This window comes from Musca autumnalis, unplaced genomic scaffold, assembly GCF_047663935.1.
Source record: "Musca autumnalis isolate F117 unplaced genomic scaffold, ASM4766393v1 scaffold_2, whole genome shotgun sequence".
NCBI classification, from domain to species: Eukaryota; Metazoa; Arthropoda; class Insecta; order Diptera; family Muscidae; genus Musca; species Musca autumnalis.
Window position 1 is genome coordinate 69,465,454 of NW_027411755.1, and position 15,588 is coordinate 69,481,041.

General features: G+C 39.7%; 1 protein-coding gene across 6 annotated transcripts in view; it reads left to right on the forward strand.

Annotated features, from left to right (window-relative positions):
• Trp1 (translocation protein 1) overlaps window positions 1–15,240 on the forward strand; it is a 29,335-nt gene extending 14,095 nt beyond the window's left edge. For 3 of the 6 annotated variants that reach the window (XM_073967880.1, XM_073967878.1, XM_073967877.1), the window contains exons 2-4: window positions 3,153–3,992; window positions 4,056–4,345; window positions 13,478–15,240. In XM_073967880.1, the coding sequence (XP_073823981.1) occupies window positions 3,153–3,992; window positions 4,056–4,345; window positions 13,478–13,559 (1,212 nt within the window). In that variant the 3' untranslated portion in view covers window positions 13,560–15,240. Of the gene's footprint in view, window positions 1–3,152; window positions 3,993–4,055; window positions 4,346–4,426; window positions 4,689–13,477 lie in introns of those variants that run through there. The other 3 variants (XM_073967883.1, XM_073967882.1, XM_073967881.1) reach the window with 1 other exon arrangement.
• The last annotated feature ends 348 nt before the right edge of the window (window positions 15,241–15,588 follow it).

Here is a 15,588-nt window from a genome sequence, read left to right on the forward strand (position 1 = left end):
AAACTATACTCGTTAATGGGAGATTCTATAGTAAAGTCGGTGTTGGAATCTGTCCGGTCGACCTACTATAAAAACTTGTTAAAGGTGTAGCTCCTTTTGGACTTTGAGTTTTAAGTTGTACCTAATCTCTAGGATATCTTCTAACACAATGCAATAAATTCAAGGATGATGCCTACGGATCTTTGAAGGCTTAGTAAAGGGAGATTTATCGCAAAGTCGGTGTTGGTATCTGTCCATAGATAAAAGTCAAAAACGTATACTTTTTAATGGAAAATTGTTTCGCCTAGCCGCTGTTGGTATTCAAGAGCTTTCGTGGGTTTCTTTCAAAACAATGTGAAATCAATTCAAGGATGCCTGCCAAAACTTTGAAGGTTTGTTAAAAGGAAATGTTGTCGCGTAGCTGGTGTTGGAATCTGTCTGTAGATAAAAGTCTTAAATTCCCGGTCGAAGAGCGGCCATTAACAAAAGCTTATAGTTATTACTGGGGTTTACAATATTACCCACATTGCCTTGGTTTCTTTCAAAACAGTTCAATAAAATCAAGAATGACTGCCGAACTTTAAGTGAGATTTTATAGCTTAGCTGGTGTTGGGAACTGTTTACAAAAGAAGGTCTTAAATTATCAGAAGAAGACGGGCCATCAACAAAAACTTATACAATTATATGTGTATGGATGCCAGTCATATTCAGGAACAAAAATGGTTACCCTCTTCGCGGATACCCTCTACAGATGCGGATGTTTGTATGATATTGGTGATTGTAATGATATTGCATTAGGGAAGCCTAATGTGCCCACATTCCTAGACCTAGAGATAGAGTCTACGCCAGATTAAGAAGGAAACTGAACCTAAAACCACATTATATGCTGTTACAACAAATCCAACATACCACAGCAACTCGCGACGGCCGGTTCTATGTACCCGGTCACTCAGCAACTAGATGTTCTTTTTCGTCTTTATTTTTATTTTGGGAGAGGTATGCCCGGAATGTCTGCTCCGAATTCTTCTGGTCCATGCTGGTATAGAGAGTAACCCCATTTGTCATCGTCTCATCCACCATAGATCGGTGACGGTGAGATGCAACAGATGCCACATACATTTAATGAATCGTCCAGGCCTGACCTTCCTCAGGGAGTATAGCGATTATTGTGCATCGTGCTGCGCCAACTTGATTCCCAGTGAGTTTTAGGGAATTACCAGAAAGTCATAGCCCTGGCTGAGTAAATAGATAGCCCCACATTTTGTCCCCTCAACGGCAAGCACACCCTAGGATTAGATGAGATTATCATAGTTTGCCTGACATATCCGTCACGTCTTAGGAAATTTCAATGCGCATCATTAGTTATTACATTCAGAGGAATTAGCGAATGAGCGTGATGAGCTTCGCCGTACGAACCCTTGCGATCCCAGAGTCAGAGAATTGACAATGGAATTGCAGCATTGAAACCGGCAGTAGTAAATAGTGGGCAACGGTTAAGCCGTTAACGAACCCTGTGAAAAGGATTATCGGACATCTGTCATGTTTACCGACATTGTTGTGACAGATCCGAAGAGCTGCGCGGGTTATTTTAGACACAATTTATTGAGCAGCCAGATAGCGACCGGGCAAAGAGCGTTTTACGTGGTTTGCGATCTCTTCTAGCCCAGAAGGAACCACCACAATTTACGATGGATGATATTGCAGATGTTATCCGAGGCGCAAAATCATCCACAGCGCTTGGATCTAACGTCATTTCAATGGTGATGCTAAAGCAGCTGGATGAACCAGTAGTCCAGTATCTGATCAATGTGCTCAACCTAATAGTTTCCGAAACCTGACAAATTGGCAGAGTGGTGCTTTCCAGGTTCGCAAGTAGCAAAGATACTTGTGGTACTACTCCCCATCAGAGGGTGTTGTCCAGTTGCCGATCATCAACACGGGTTCCAGAAGCAGTATAATACCACAACACTAGTGAACGTCATTTCCACACATATTATCCGAGATCTTAACAAGAACAGACCGTGCCACAGAACAGTGATGATAGCATTGGATCTGACTGAAGCTTTTGATACAGTTTAGTCATGCTAAGCTGTTCGAGGATGGCGAGAATACTAACCTCCGACCTTGTTTGAAAAGTTAGGTCACCAACGATATGTGTGGTCGTTACTCATACGTGGAATTCAGAAACAAGAAGTCCAAACACCGTAGATTGAAACAGGGAATTCACCAAGGAGAGGCGATTACTCCGGATGCCAACTGTTCCGAGGTAAAAATCGCTACAGACCATAACAGGAGAGGTTCTCATGATTTGAAGAGAGAGGTCCAAAGGTATATACGAGAAACTCTAGATCAACGAGCCTATTATGAAGGCTTGAATAGCGTTCGCACTGATGCAGTTGCGAAGGCAGTACAAAGGTCCACTGTGAATACCATACTCTGTGTCCACACCTTCCCACCCCATCCATGGCATCAGAAGAACGCCAGCTGCCAATGTAAACACGAGTGGTTTTAACCCAGTTATGATCTGGACATGCCCTGCATGTGGATTGGGACCGCACGTCGCTAGGCATGTGTTTAATTTTCCAGGACGCAGCGAGTCCAGGTAGCAAATTTTCGAATTGGATGCACGTTTGGAAGTGAACTTTGACAATTTGCAGTGTTTGGACGAAATATGGTATTTCCTTTGGGAGATATCTTGAGCACTATCCATTTTATTTAGTGGTTGTAGGTATTTTATCAGGAATGTAGGTATTTTCCCAATTAATTCAGGTTTTTTTGTGTGAGAGGACCCGGAAGGATGGAACCGATATAGTCCATATTCGAACTTATCCTGTGTCTGGTAGAAATATTAGATGTGGCAAATCGGTTTCTTCCTTCGACAGTTATCATGACCACCATTTTAGCAAAAAAATTGTAAATTTTTGTGGGAAGGTATCCAATGGTTTGGATCGATTAGCTTCGATAAAATATTATAAGATTTGGATCAAATCATGATTAGATCACATAGACCCTCTCGTGATGAAAATTTCAGAACAATCGGGATGGAAACCCTAAACTAGAGTTGTGCCCACATGTGTTGTCATTTTCTCAAGTGGTCTTCAAGTCTTTTTTCAGTGTCACATAAAATTTATTCAGAGAAATTAATTCCCCTCTTCGCTTCCTCTTTCTTTAAGGAATATACTGGCCCTGGCGAAGAACCGCAGGTGGAAAAACCATCCAAAGATGAAATAAAAGTCGCCAAATGGATGAAGAAAAATGTCAAAACTAAGAAAACCAAATTCTTAAGTCACAATGTAGAATATTTCACATCAAGCAAAGCCATCGATGCCCTAATGAAATCGAAATTTGCCGAAGGTTCTGCCCCATTGTTTACAACACGTGAACAGATTGTGGAGTTCTTGGATATTATGTTGGAGCACAAATTTTTCCATCGAGCCAAAAAGGTACCAATTAGTATAGAGGCAGCATCAGCGTCTGGTTCCAAAAACAAAGAAGAAAAAAAGGAAGTGAGCAGTGAGAAAAAGGAAACGAAAAAAGAAGAGAAAAAAGATGCTGCTGTAGATTCGGCAGATGGTGGAGAGTTGAGCGGTAATAATGGTGCCGGTAGTGATGAAAATGGCGGCACTTCGGCAACCGGGGAAAAGAAAGAGAAAAAGAAACGTAAAATCCGCCTGGATATGCATCCAGAGCAGGTGTTTGTTGATGGCTCCGAGGCATATGTGTGGATCTTTGATCCCATACCCATACATTATTGGATTTATGGTTTGGTATTGCTTTTGGGAGCTATTGGTATTTGTATGTTCCCCTTGTGGCCACCAATGTTGCGCAAGGGTGTCTATTATCTGTCTGTGGCGGCTGCCGGTTTCTTGGTCTTCATTTTGGCTTTGACAGTGTTGCGTTTAATAATTTTCACAGTTGTTTGGGCTGTTACTGGTGGCAAATTGCATTTGTGGATATTCCCCAATTTGACAGAGGATGTTGGTTTCTTTGCCTCTTTCTGGCCTTTGTATGAGGTAGGTGTGAAATAAGTATTTAAAAGAAGCATTAATACTAATTGTTGTTGTTTATGGGAATAGAGTAAATATGTTACCGCCGAAGAAGATGAAAAATCCTCGAAATCTAAAAAGGGTTCCAAATCAAAATCCAAGAAATCCAAAGAAAAAGATAGCGACAATGAGGATAATGATGATGTGGCTCCTGACACTGAACCCCTCGAACCAGAGAAAATTGAAGAAATCAAAGAACATGATGCCGATGTTCTGCTAAGACATCGCAATGTTGGCGGCGGCAAGCATGATGATGACGAGTCACACAGTGGCAGCAGTAGTGCCAACGAGGCCCAACAAGAAACAGAATCTGCTAAATGGTGAGCATTTTTGAAACAGTTAAAATATCAATATCCAATCTTACTTTTTTAATATAATCATATTTATTTCCCTTAATCTAGAGTTAGAAAAATGCAAATTTTTTAACCCGCCCCTTCCCCCTGCTTATTCATTCACATGGTCCTGTGTTCCTTTTGTTTTCAATTTAAACTGATATTTCGTTTTCTTTTTTTAATTATAACTGTTTTCGAATTTTTGTATTTATTACTTAATATTATTCTTAATGAATGCTGCATGACGACTATTGTTTTAAACTAAAAGAAAATATATTTAAATTAATATATTTATTAATTTTTTTGAATAAATGCTATGCTTTTTTCAAAATATTTTTAATAATAACTTTATTTATTGGCTAATTAACAATGCTTTATTGTTTATTGAAATGTTTGTTGAAGAGATTCTTTGGAACTATTCCGTTATTCTATTATAATGTGAATAATATTACATATTGATATGTATATAAGTTTTCAATTTGTTCCGGTCTAAAAACGTTCATCGTCGTTAAGTATGCATAATAACGTATCTCAAATTTCAATAAATCCCAATAGAGAAACTAGTTCACATTTCCAATCTATTTTACACCCATCAACATTGAATGAAACAAGTGCAAACCTGGCGTCTTCTCGAAATAAAAAAATAACTAACGTAGATGTCTATTAGCGAACGTTTATTCTTGAGGCCGAACTCAGGATGACTCCTGTACACCTCAGTCTTCTTTTCTGCTCCAAATTCTAACATCATATTTCGTTTTGTATTCCTTCACTTGAGATTTCGCCATGAGATCCAGCCTATTGGCTAAAGAGAGTATACCCAGCAAAATTTTAAGAAAGGGGTTCCATGCTATGACGTGATTTTGTGGCATCTTTTGCATTGGTTCAAACGAACCCATGCAAAGGTAGTCTTGAAAGATCCGATCTTTTCATCAGCATTTGAACCCATTCCATCGATCCAATAGATATGAATATTGGGTTTTTATTTATACACATTTTTCTAAATATATATGTACATATGTATGTAAGATTAATTATTTACAATAGGCTTGATATTGTTGGAGACTCGAAATCACAACCAACGTTGAAAAAACTCTCGTCGTAATGGTAATGTCATTGCAAAGGGTTGGTGAAAATGACATGCCAAAGCATTGGTGGAAATGACATGTCAAAGCATTGGTGAAAATGACATGTCAAAGCTACACCAGTGCTTGCTTTGACATGCTTTGGATCCAAAAATGCATAGCATCTTTAGGGGTCCATGCTCATATAAAATTCATCGATAAAGATGCTAAAAATATGACATGCCAGATCACTTGCACCCATAGATGAATGGCATCTTTGGCATTGAACATTTTGCTGGGTATATACATACATACATACATATACATTCATACGATCAAAAATGTGACTCATTAAAATAATGGTTTTAAACCAAATCCGTTTCAGACAATTTGGAAACAATTTAGCCCTGTCCATCCGAATATCTGTCTCTATCGAGCAGCGTGATCGATTGTGTTGGTCCAATGGACAAGGTTTGAACTTTTGGGAGTATAATATACAAACAAATTTCTAAAAAATGAACCTATAACAAAACTTATTTACTGTCCTAGGCTGTGTTTTTACTTGTTAATTACGCGTTGATATCATGTACTTCGTCTAAGCGACGTTAACTTCCAGAATCTGTTTTGTTCGATATATTATGTCGATGACATCTACGCAGACCTTTAACATGATTCCTTTAGAACTCCCACGGCAGCGGATTCTTTCGTACCGGATTGACCCGAAAGCAGAGGGTTTCGGCCAGTGGCTGCCAACCCATCATCGAACCTATGCTTGCTTCTACGTAGGTTCCTATGCTGCTACAACAACAACATGATTCCTTTAGTGTATAGTATAGGCTATTTGTGTCAGTATTTGTATACACATGTCACCTTCTCGGAATCATAGTTTGGTATTGATGGGCACTCTTCCCTGTTGTAAATGCTTATCTTGTATCACTTAATGTATTCCTGCGTAATCGTACGGGTTCCAATCATTGTGTAAGTGTTAGTTCATTTAAGTACTCATTCTATCCTAGGAGGATCCCTATTCTTCCTCCTATTCTAGCAGAGTTTCTTATGAGCTCCAAATATTTTAGTCGGACATCTTATGAGCTTCTCATATTTTAATTGGACTTATTATAGGATCTTCATATTCTAGTCAAACACCCTTTTAAGGGCTACTTGTACTGTAGAAGAGTCTTTTATTCTTTTCTGGACTCTTATGAGCTCCTCTTATTCTGGATTCGCAACTCTAGTATTGGTCGGACCTCTTTTGATTCATCTTATTCAAGTTGGACCTATCCTTATTTTAGTCGAGCCTAATATAAGCTTCGTCTAAGAGCTTTTCCTATTATTTTAACGTTTCCTTCTATTCAGGCAGAGCCGTTTATAAGATTCAAATATCCTAGTCGAGCCTCTTACGAGTTTTTCACATTCTAATAGGACTTCTTATGAGTTCCTGATATTTTAGTCGAGCCCATTAAGGAATCCTTCTATTTAAATGTTGCTTTATTCTAATCTGGGTCCTGTAAAGTCTTTAAAGGACGAGGCTTGTTTTTCTTATCGAAACTATTAAGGAGTCCTTCTATTTAAATGTTGCTTTATTCTGATCGGGGACCTGTAAAGTCTTTAAAGGACGAGGTTTGTTTTTCTAAACGAACCACATATTAGTTCCTCATTTTTGTAGTTGCTGTAACAGTATTTTGATATGTTTGTAAGTTCGTTTTTTCCTGCTTAATCTGGCATTCGCACGATAGTTATTTATGGCAAATGAATCTAGGGGTTCTCTCTTGTTCCTTTGATCATGAAAATATCTCCTGACATGACTGCATACATGTCGCAGGTTACTTCTGAGCAAGTACTAAACAAGAGCATGCCATTGTGTTGCCCTACTGGAATAATCTTTGTCTCCTCATGTAGATGGTCCACTGACGACACGAGAAGGCACCCTTTTGCAGTTATCAGGGCGGCATTCTGACAGGTTAGAATATTTTCCATCGCGTTGTATTTATATTGGCGGACCAAACTGGCGCCGCATAGCTTACCACAGACCGATCTATCGCGTTATATGTGGTCAACAAAGTTTTTTATCTGCACCCCAAGTGCAGCCGCCTAGGGACTTTGAGGACCTTGTTCCTGAATTTCACCTTGTCGCAGACAGTTGCGATCTCCGTGCCATCTGGAGAGGGCGGAATACAAGAGAGGTAAATGTTAAACAGTACCGAAGACAACACCCCACCTTGGTGACAGGTTTGAATCCATTTCCAATTCGTGACGTAGGGGATGGAAGATACCAAGGAACGGTCCTGACCGGTTTTAACATGGCAAAGCCCAGGATTTATCTTGGTCCCTCTTTCATCCCAAGTGGACACTGACCTCCCCGTGGTGTCACCTGGGGAACTGCCTTTAACACCCGTTAAAGGTAGTGAGCTAACATGTGCCGCGCGTTCACCCATAAGAACGTTAAAAACTTGGGTTTGGGCGTCGGGTTAGTAACCCTCCCCTAGAAAAAACAGCCTACTATGAAAAAACGAAAGAAAAGAAAAACAAACCCCTCTAAAGTTGACGAACCCCGCAAACGTTTTAAGGACCATGATCTGCGAATCTGCACCTGGAATGTTCGCACTCTTTATAGAGAAGGTGCAGTCTTCGCATTGGCAGACGTACTTGAAAAGTACAAGACCGATATTACTGCCATACAGGAAATACGATGGATTGGGAAAGGCGTCACAACAACACCTAAAGGTGACGCACTGTATTATAGCTGCCATGACGTAAAGCATGAGTTTGGTTGTGGATTCGTAGTTAGTCGGAGACTAAAACATCTGGTATCCAGCTTCACCCCAGTGAATGAAAGACTTGCTGCAATTCGAATAAAAGCTAAATTCTTCAACATCAGCTTTATCTGCGCTCATGCTCCCACTGAAGAAAAGGATGAACAGACCAAAGATATATTTTACGAGCGCTTAGAAGAAACATATGACCGTTGCCCTGCCCATGACATTAAAATCATTCTAGGCGATTTTAATGCCAAAATTGGAAAGGAGAATATCTTTGGCCCAACAGTCGGGAAATTCAGTCTCCACAGTCTAACATCTGACAATGGTATGAGACTGATAGACTTTGCAGCTGCAAAAAACATGGTAGTTAGCAGTACCAGATTTAATCATCTCGATATTCATAAGGGCACCTGGCTGTCTCCAGATCAGAAAACAAGAAACCAAATTGATCATGTTGTGATAGATGGAAGACATTCATCGAGCGTGTTGGATGTACGATCGTTCCGAGGCGCAAACATTGATTCGGACCACTACCTTGTTGCAGCAAAGGTACGCACCCGCTTAAACGTAGCAAACAAAGTACGAACAGACACAACACGAAAGTTAGACATCGGTAAGCTGCAATCACAACAGATAGCCACAGCATATTCCACTCAACTAGCCCAATTGCTTAATCAAAGCCCTCCTCATCCCGATAACATATCAGCGCAATGGCAAAGCATTGCCCACTCCATGCAAACAGCCGCAAAATCCATACTTGGATACCAGAGACCTCCACCAAGGAATCCATGGTATGATGAGGAGTGTCGTGCTGCCACCGAAGAGAAAAATGCGGCATATAAGGCTACTTTACAATCCGTAGCAACGCGTAGCGCACGAGAGAGATACAGGGAGAAAAGGAGAGAGGAGAAACGTCTTTTCCGCAGGAAAAAGAGAGAGATGGAAAAGCGGGAGTGTGAAAAAATCGAGATGTACAGGAGCCAGAATGAAGTCCGAAAATTCTACCAAAGAGTCAAGCATCAAACTGATGGCTTTGGTACAGGCACATCCTCCTGTAGAGACCAGCAAGGTAATTTGGTAACTGATACAGATAGTGTACTCAGGATATGGAAAGAACATTTTTCAAATCTGTTGGTATCCAATAGCAGCGAAGACGACGAAGATACCACAGTCCCAATCCCAGAAGATGGTATTGAATGTATACCGCCCAGCCAAGATGAGGTAAAGACAGCAATAAATCGGCTGAAGAATAATAAGGCAGCAGGGGCCGATGGCTTACCAGCCGAGCTGTTCAAAACCGGAGGCGACACGCTGATAAGGTGTATTCATCAGCTAGTTAGCACCATCTGGCAGGAAGAACGAGTACCCGACGATTGGAACCTGAGTATCCTGTGCCCCGTCCACAAGAAGGGAGATAAGACTGTATGCTCTAACTATAGGGGCATAAGTCTACTCCCTATTGCCTACAAGATCGTGTCAGGGATATTGTGCGAACGACTAAAGCCAATGGTCAACGAGATTATTGGACCATACCAATGCGGCTTTAGACCTGGCAAGTCCACCATTGACCAGATATTTACCCTGCGGCAAATCCTGGAGAAGACCCAAGAGATGCAGATCGACACCTACCACCTTTTTGTCGATTATAAAGCAGCCTTCGACAGTCCGCTGCGCTCAAAGGTATTCCAAGCCATGTCTGAATTTGGTATTCCCGCAAAGCTCATCCGGCTTTGTAAAATGACTTTAACTGACACGAGGTCCTCAGTTAAAATAGGAAAGAACCTCTCCGAAGAGTTTGGTACCAAAAGAGGTTTCAGACAAGGAGACAGCCTTTCGTGTGACCTCTTCAACATCCTGCTAGAAAAGGTTATACGAGAGGCAAACGTCAAAAGAAGTGGCACAATCTACACCAACAGTCACATGTTACTTGCTTATGCTGATGATATAGACATCATGGGTCGATCAGTAAAAGAAGTAACTGATACCTTTATAAAGGTCGAAGGAGAATCTGCTAAAGTGGGTCTGGCGGTAAACGGTGAGAAGACCAAGTTGATGGTGTCGACGCGCAATGCGTCCATTGAGCTCGGACCGACTGTGGAAGTTGGTTCCTATAATATTGAAGTAGTAAAAGACTTCGTCTACCTCGGCACCTCCGTCAACACAACAAACGACATCAGTTGTGAAATAAAAAGAAGAATTGTATTGGCCAACAGATGCTACTTTGGATTAAGTAAGCAGTTTAAAAACAAAGCCACATCTCGTCAAACAAAAATAACGCTCTACAAAACACTGATACTACCCGTGCTGATGTATGGCTCCGAAGCCTGGGTACTTGCGCAAGCAGACATGGCAGTGCTTGGTGTGTTTGAGAGAAAAATTCTTCGAAAGATCTATGGACCAATCTGCGTTGACGGTGAATATCGACGTCGCATGAACCACGAGCTGTATCTGCTATACAACGACATGAATATTGTTAAACGTATCGAGATGCAGCGATTGCGTTGGCTAGGCCATATCAAAAGAATGAGCGATGATGAACCCGCTAAAAAGGCGTATGAATACATGCCACATGGCGGTGCACGCAGAATTGGCAGGCCAAGGAATAGATGGCGCAAACAAGTGGATGATGAGATGACAAGGCGCGGTATTCCAGTGTGCAAAGCAACAAATAGAGAGGAATGGAGATCTCTTCTTAGTTCGGCCTATAGAACAAATGTTCTGTAATGGGCCAGCTAAGTAAGTAAGTAAGTAAGTAAGTTACATAATCTCGGGGACCGACCTATAGCGTTATATGTGGTCAACAAGGTTTCTTTATCTGCACCGCAAGTGCTGCCGGCTAGGGACTTGAGGACCTTGTTCCTACTTTTCAGTTTGTCGCAGATAGCTGAGGCGTGCGCGCACGACTTGAAAGTAGTGTCGAATGTAACCCCTAAAATTTTGGGACATTTTGTGGTCCGAATTCTGCTACCGACGACCACGACATTCAATTCTCTTCCAAACTGCGCTGTCCATGTGGTGAACAGAGTGGCTGTTGATTTTGTGGCTGAAATCTGCATATTCCTCGAATGGAAAAAGGTGGTAAGATCGGTTAAACAGTTGTTCAGTCTCTTACAGGTGTCATCAGGATAGGTAGCTGACGCCAGGATCGTGCAATCATCCGCATATGTTACGATCTCTATGCCGTCTGGAGGGGGCGGAATACAGGAGAGGTAGAGGTTAAACAGTTCCGGAGATATCACCCCACATTGGGGAACTCCCTGTTTCACTCTACGGGGATTGGACTTCTTATTCCTGAATTCCACGTACGACTGGCATCCACGCATATAATTGATTATCCAACGTTTCAATCTTGGGCGTAGGGTAGTCTGCTCGATGTTCTCAAACAGTATCAAAGGCTTATGTTAAGTCAAGCGCCACCGTCATTGTTCCATCACACGGCTTGCTCTGGTTGAGATGCGTGCAGCGCACTGCTCTGTGGAGATGGCGTGCAGCGTTGTTGTCGTGTAGTTCTGCTTACGGAACGCATTCTGATGATGGGCAACCGGATAGCTATTTCTGAGTCCGCAAGAGACTTAGAGGATACGATTTACCTTTGTTGACATTCTTGCGTGGCTTCAGTAGCGAGACTACCCTTCCCTTTTTCCAGACATCAGGTATGGTGAGGTTGGCAGGTTGAGAACTGTCGTAAGATACTCAACTCCCGGCTCACCCGTCTGTTGAAGCATTATCATGGAGATTCCATCAGTTTCCAACCCTTTGGATGATTTAGTGTTCCTGATGGCATTTCCAATATTATCTATTGTAAATTGTGGTGGTTTCTCCTCGGTAGGAAGAAATCTAATGCAACGTAGTACTCTTCTCTTCGCAATGTCAATACGGAGATGCTTTAAAATTTTTCGTTTAAAAATGTGCGCAGCTGTTTGCATCGGTCAGCGTAACGTCGACTTAACTCCTATATTCTTACCGGGTTTGAATGTGAGTTAACCGTTGCTGACAATTAATTTAATGCGACTCCAATGTTGCAACTCTTAAGATTATTTAACCACTTGTTCCGCTTATGCTCAACGACTCATAAAACCCACTATTTTCTCGATCCTACCTCGGAGTTCATTGCAAAAAGGATGCATTTTCAGGGATTGGATCAGCAACGACTGGGTTAAGTCTTGTAAGTCTTGTATTCTGATGAAGACAGAGATGACACACTGGGGCTGTGTTCATGCAGCAACATAGTCCCTGTCATAGTCCCTCACATGGGCGATTCCAGAGCAACACATGCGAATCTTTTTTTGTTGAATTTTATAAATGCCCCTGTCCTGCCCTTTGTGTGTAGTGGAAGAGGATGTAAAAAACGGATCACAGCCATATTGGTCTTGGGTTTTCCAAGAGTTTCTTTCTGTAGAAGACCCCTTTAGAGGGGCTTCAATTTATAGAAGACCCCTGTACAGGGGCTTTTGTTTGTAGAAAACACCTTTAGAGCTGCGTCTATCTGTGGAAGATACTCTTTGAGGGGCGCCTATCTATTGAAGCGTTTCTAGTTGTTGAAGACGCTTTTAGAAGAGCTTCTATCTATAGGAGGCCTCTTTAGAGTGCTTCTACTTGTAACCTTTAGAATGCTTGCTATCTGTTTTAGAAGGGCTTTTTATCTATAAAGGATCCCATTAGAGGGGCTTTCATCTGTAGAAGTCCCATTTATAGGAGGTTTAAACTATAGAGGGTTTCTATCATGGAGGGGGTTTCCATCTGTGGACTTCTATATGCATTTATCTGTAGAATATCCTTTTATAGGGACATTTATCTGTATAAGACCTTTTTGAGGGGAGGCGTATTTATCCGTAGATGATCTTTATACAGAGGGTTTTGTCTGCAGAAAACCCCTTTAGATGAGACTCTATCTGTAGAAAACCATTTAAGATGTGCTTCTATCTGTAGAAATTTCCTTTAGATGGCTGTCTATCTGTTGTGTAGCTCCTTAGAGGGGCTTCTATCTGTAAAAAAATGAAAGACCACATGGTTCTATCTATAGAAGACCCCCTTAGAGGTGTTAAGAAGGAATTCTATCTGTAAAAGAGCTGTTTAGAGCGAATTTTCTCTTTAGAAGAAATCTGTAGAAAGTAGAAAACCATTTAGAGGGGAATTTATATGACGCCGTGGGATTGTATTGAATTTCAAACTTTAAGAAGTCACTTTAAAGAAGTCAAATCACAAGTACTGTGGAAATGTTTACGATTTGTTTTTTTTTTTATTTAGATCAAATGTTTATAAAATATTTAATAACAAATTATTTTTGTTTTTATTTACAGTTCACACAACGAATCCGAATCAGAATCGGATGGCAAAGACTATGAAATAATCAATTCAAGTGAGGTTGAAGTCAAAAACTAATGACGAATGGGCAGCGCAATAATAACCAGACTCCAGATATGAAATGAATGGACGTTATTGGGGGTCTCCTTAGATTACTCCATACAACAGACAACACAAAGAAAGAAGAGCGACCATTGAGAAACATCACTAAAATATTAGTAAATATACAACTTGTAGAGAATAAAATAAAAGTCGTCGTTGTCATGCATATTTACAAGAAAAACAAATATATAGACACCCATTCTGGAACACACAGACACACCCATACGCATATTACAACCACACATTCGTATATGTAATTGTAAATTATTTGGCTTAAATGTAATACATGCTATTTTTAAGCTAAGCTCGCTCCTCTAACCTCTACACTCACTAATTTTTTAACTCATTAAAAAAACTTTCTATTGTGCTCTCACACACCCACTCACTATTCCCCTTCTCTCCCCCTTTCGATATAGTTGTCTAATATTCTTCTAGTTGTCTATGCAAGTAAGAAAAAAATGGTTTAAAATTCTTTAAACAAAAAAATTAAGACAGAAATTCAATGAAAATTATTGAATTATTAAATAAAATTATTGGTGAAAAGAAAATGATGATATTTTTATGAAGAGCTTTGTAAGTGAAGACGAATTATATAGTAGAAGAATTAAAAAAAACAGCGAAACGCAAAAAGTGATTGATTTATCTATGCAAATTTTACTCTTTATTACTTTATTAAAATAAATTAGGGAATTCAATTTTAATAAAAAAAGAAAACAAAAACAAAAGATAATAAAAAAAAATATTGAACTCTATCAGAAATTGATCTAAATAAACAATGAAAATGCATTTCTTGTAGAGCAGCAAGCATTTGTATTTTTTGTTGCATTGTTTTTTATATAAAAACGGAAGATTGAAACACATGGGTTGAAAAGTTGTGGTCCTTAAAAATATGTGAAAATTATCTCTATTTAATGTAATTTCCAATTAAAGGAGCACAAACTAACTCCAAAACATCAATACCTTGTCATTAGTTAGGTTCTTCTTGCTAATGCAAAATTGTCAGTAATGCAACAAACATCATCGTCATCTTAGAGTACGTTTTAGCTGGCGTTTACTACCATCATAAACTATCCCAACTCGATTTACTTCGCGGTAAAGTATATTAAATCACCCAACAAATAAATCAAAATGGCTTACCTTTATCATGCTAACACTCGCTAGTGTAAACATATTCCCAAAACTCTTCAGCTCATGTGTTTAGTTCGCAGCCAACCAACCACTCAACTAAACGATTTTATACAATTTTTTTCTTCACAACTTCCTTCCCTCCCATATTTATTATCGTTGTTGACATCTTCCCCTATTGAATATGGGATATTAGAACTTCAAAAATTGCAATATCTTTTTTTGTTAACATTTTTTTTATTGTTTTTCAAAGATATTATTTTTTATTATAGAAAAACACACACACGTTATATTTTCTAGTTTAAAAAACAAACAACCACAATAACAATACATGATGAAAATCTTTTTTTTTTAGTGAAATATATCAATGTAATTTAAATGATAAACATTAAAACTATTTAGCAACACAAAACTAAATAAGAAAAAAGTATTTCATAAAGAAAACTATAAACTTTGTTTATATAAAAAATGTAATGGAAAAAATATTGAAAAAAAAAAAACAATAAAATATTTACAAAAATAAAGAAGAAAATGTTTTATTTTTTCCTCGAAAAACAGCAGCCGGCCGAGCTTGTCATGACCTTAGTTTAGACAATATCGTAACGGAAAATGTGCTTAAAAGTGTAAAATTGATCCGTATGGCCTGAACACATAAAAACTGAGCAGCACAGGCCACTGCGGTGGATTCTTCGATATCTATACCACATCTGATTTTCGACCAGCGACTGTCACTTCAGTGTACATACATACATATATTTTTGTTTGTATCGGTTTTCTGTGTTGGGAGCAGCATATCCCGGTATGTTTGCTCCGGATTCTTTTGGTCCAAGCCGGACGGAGGAACACCAAGGACAAATATGAATGTTTTTACAATTTTTAC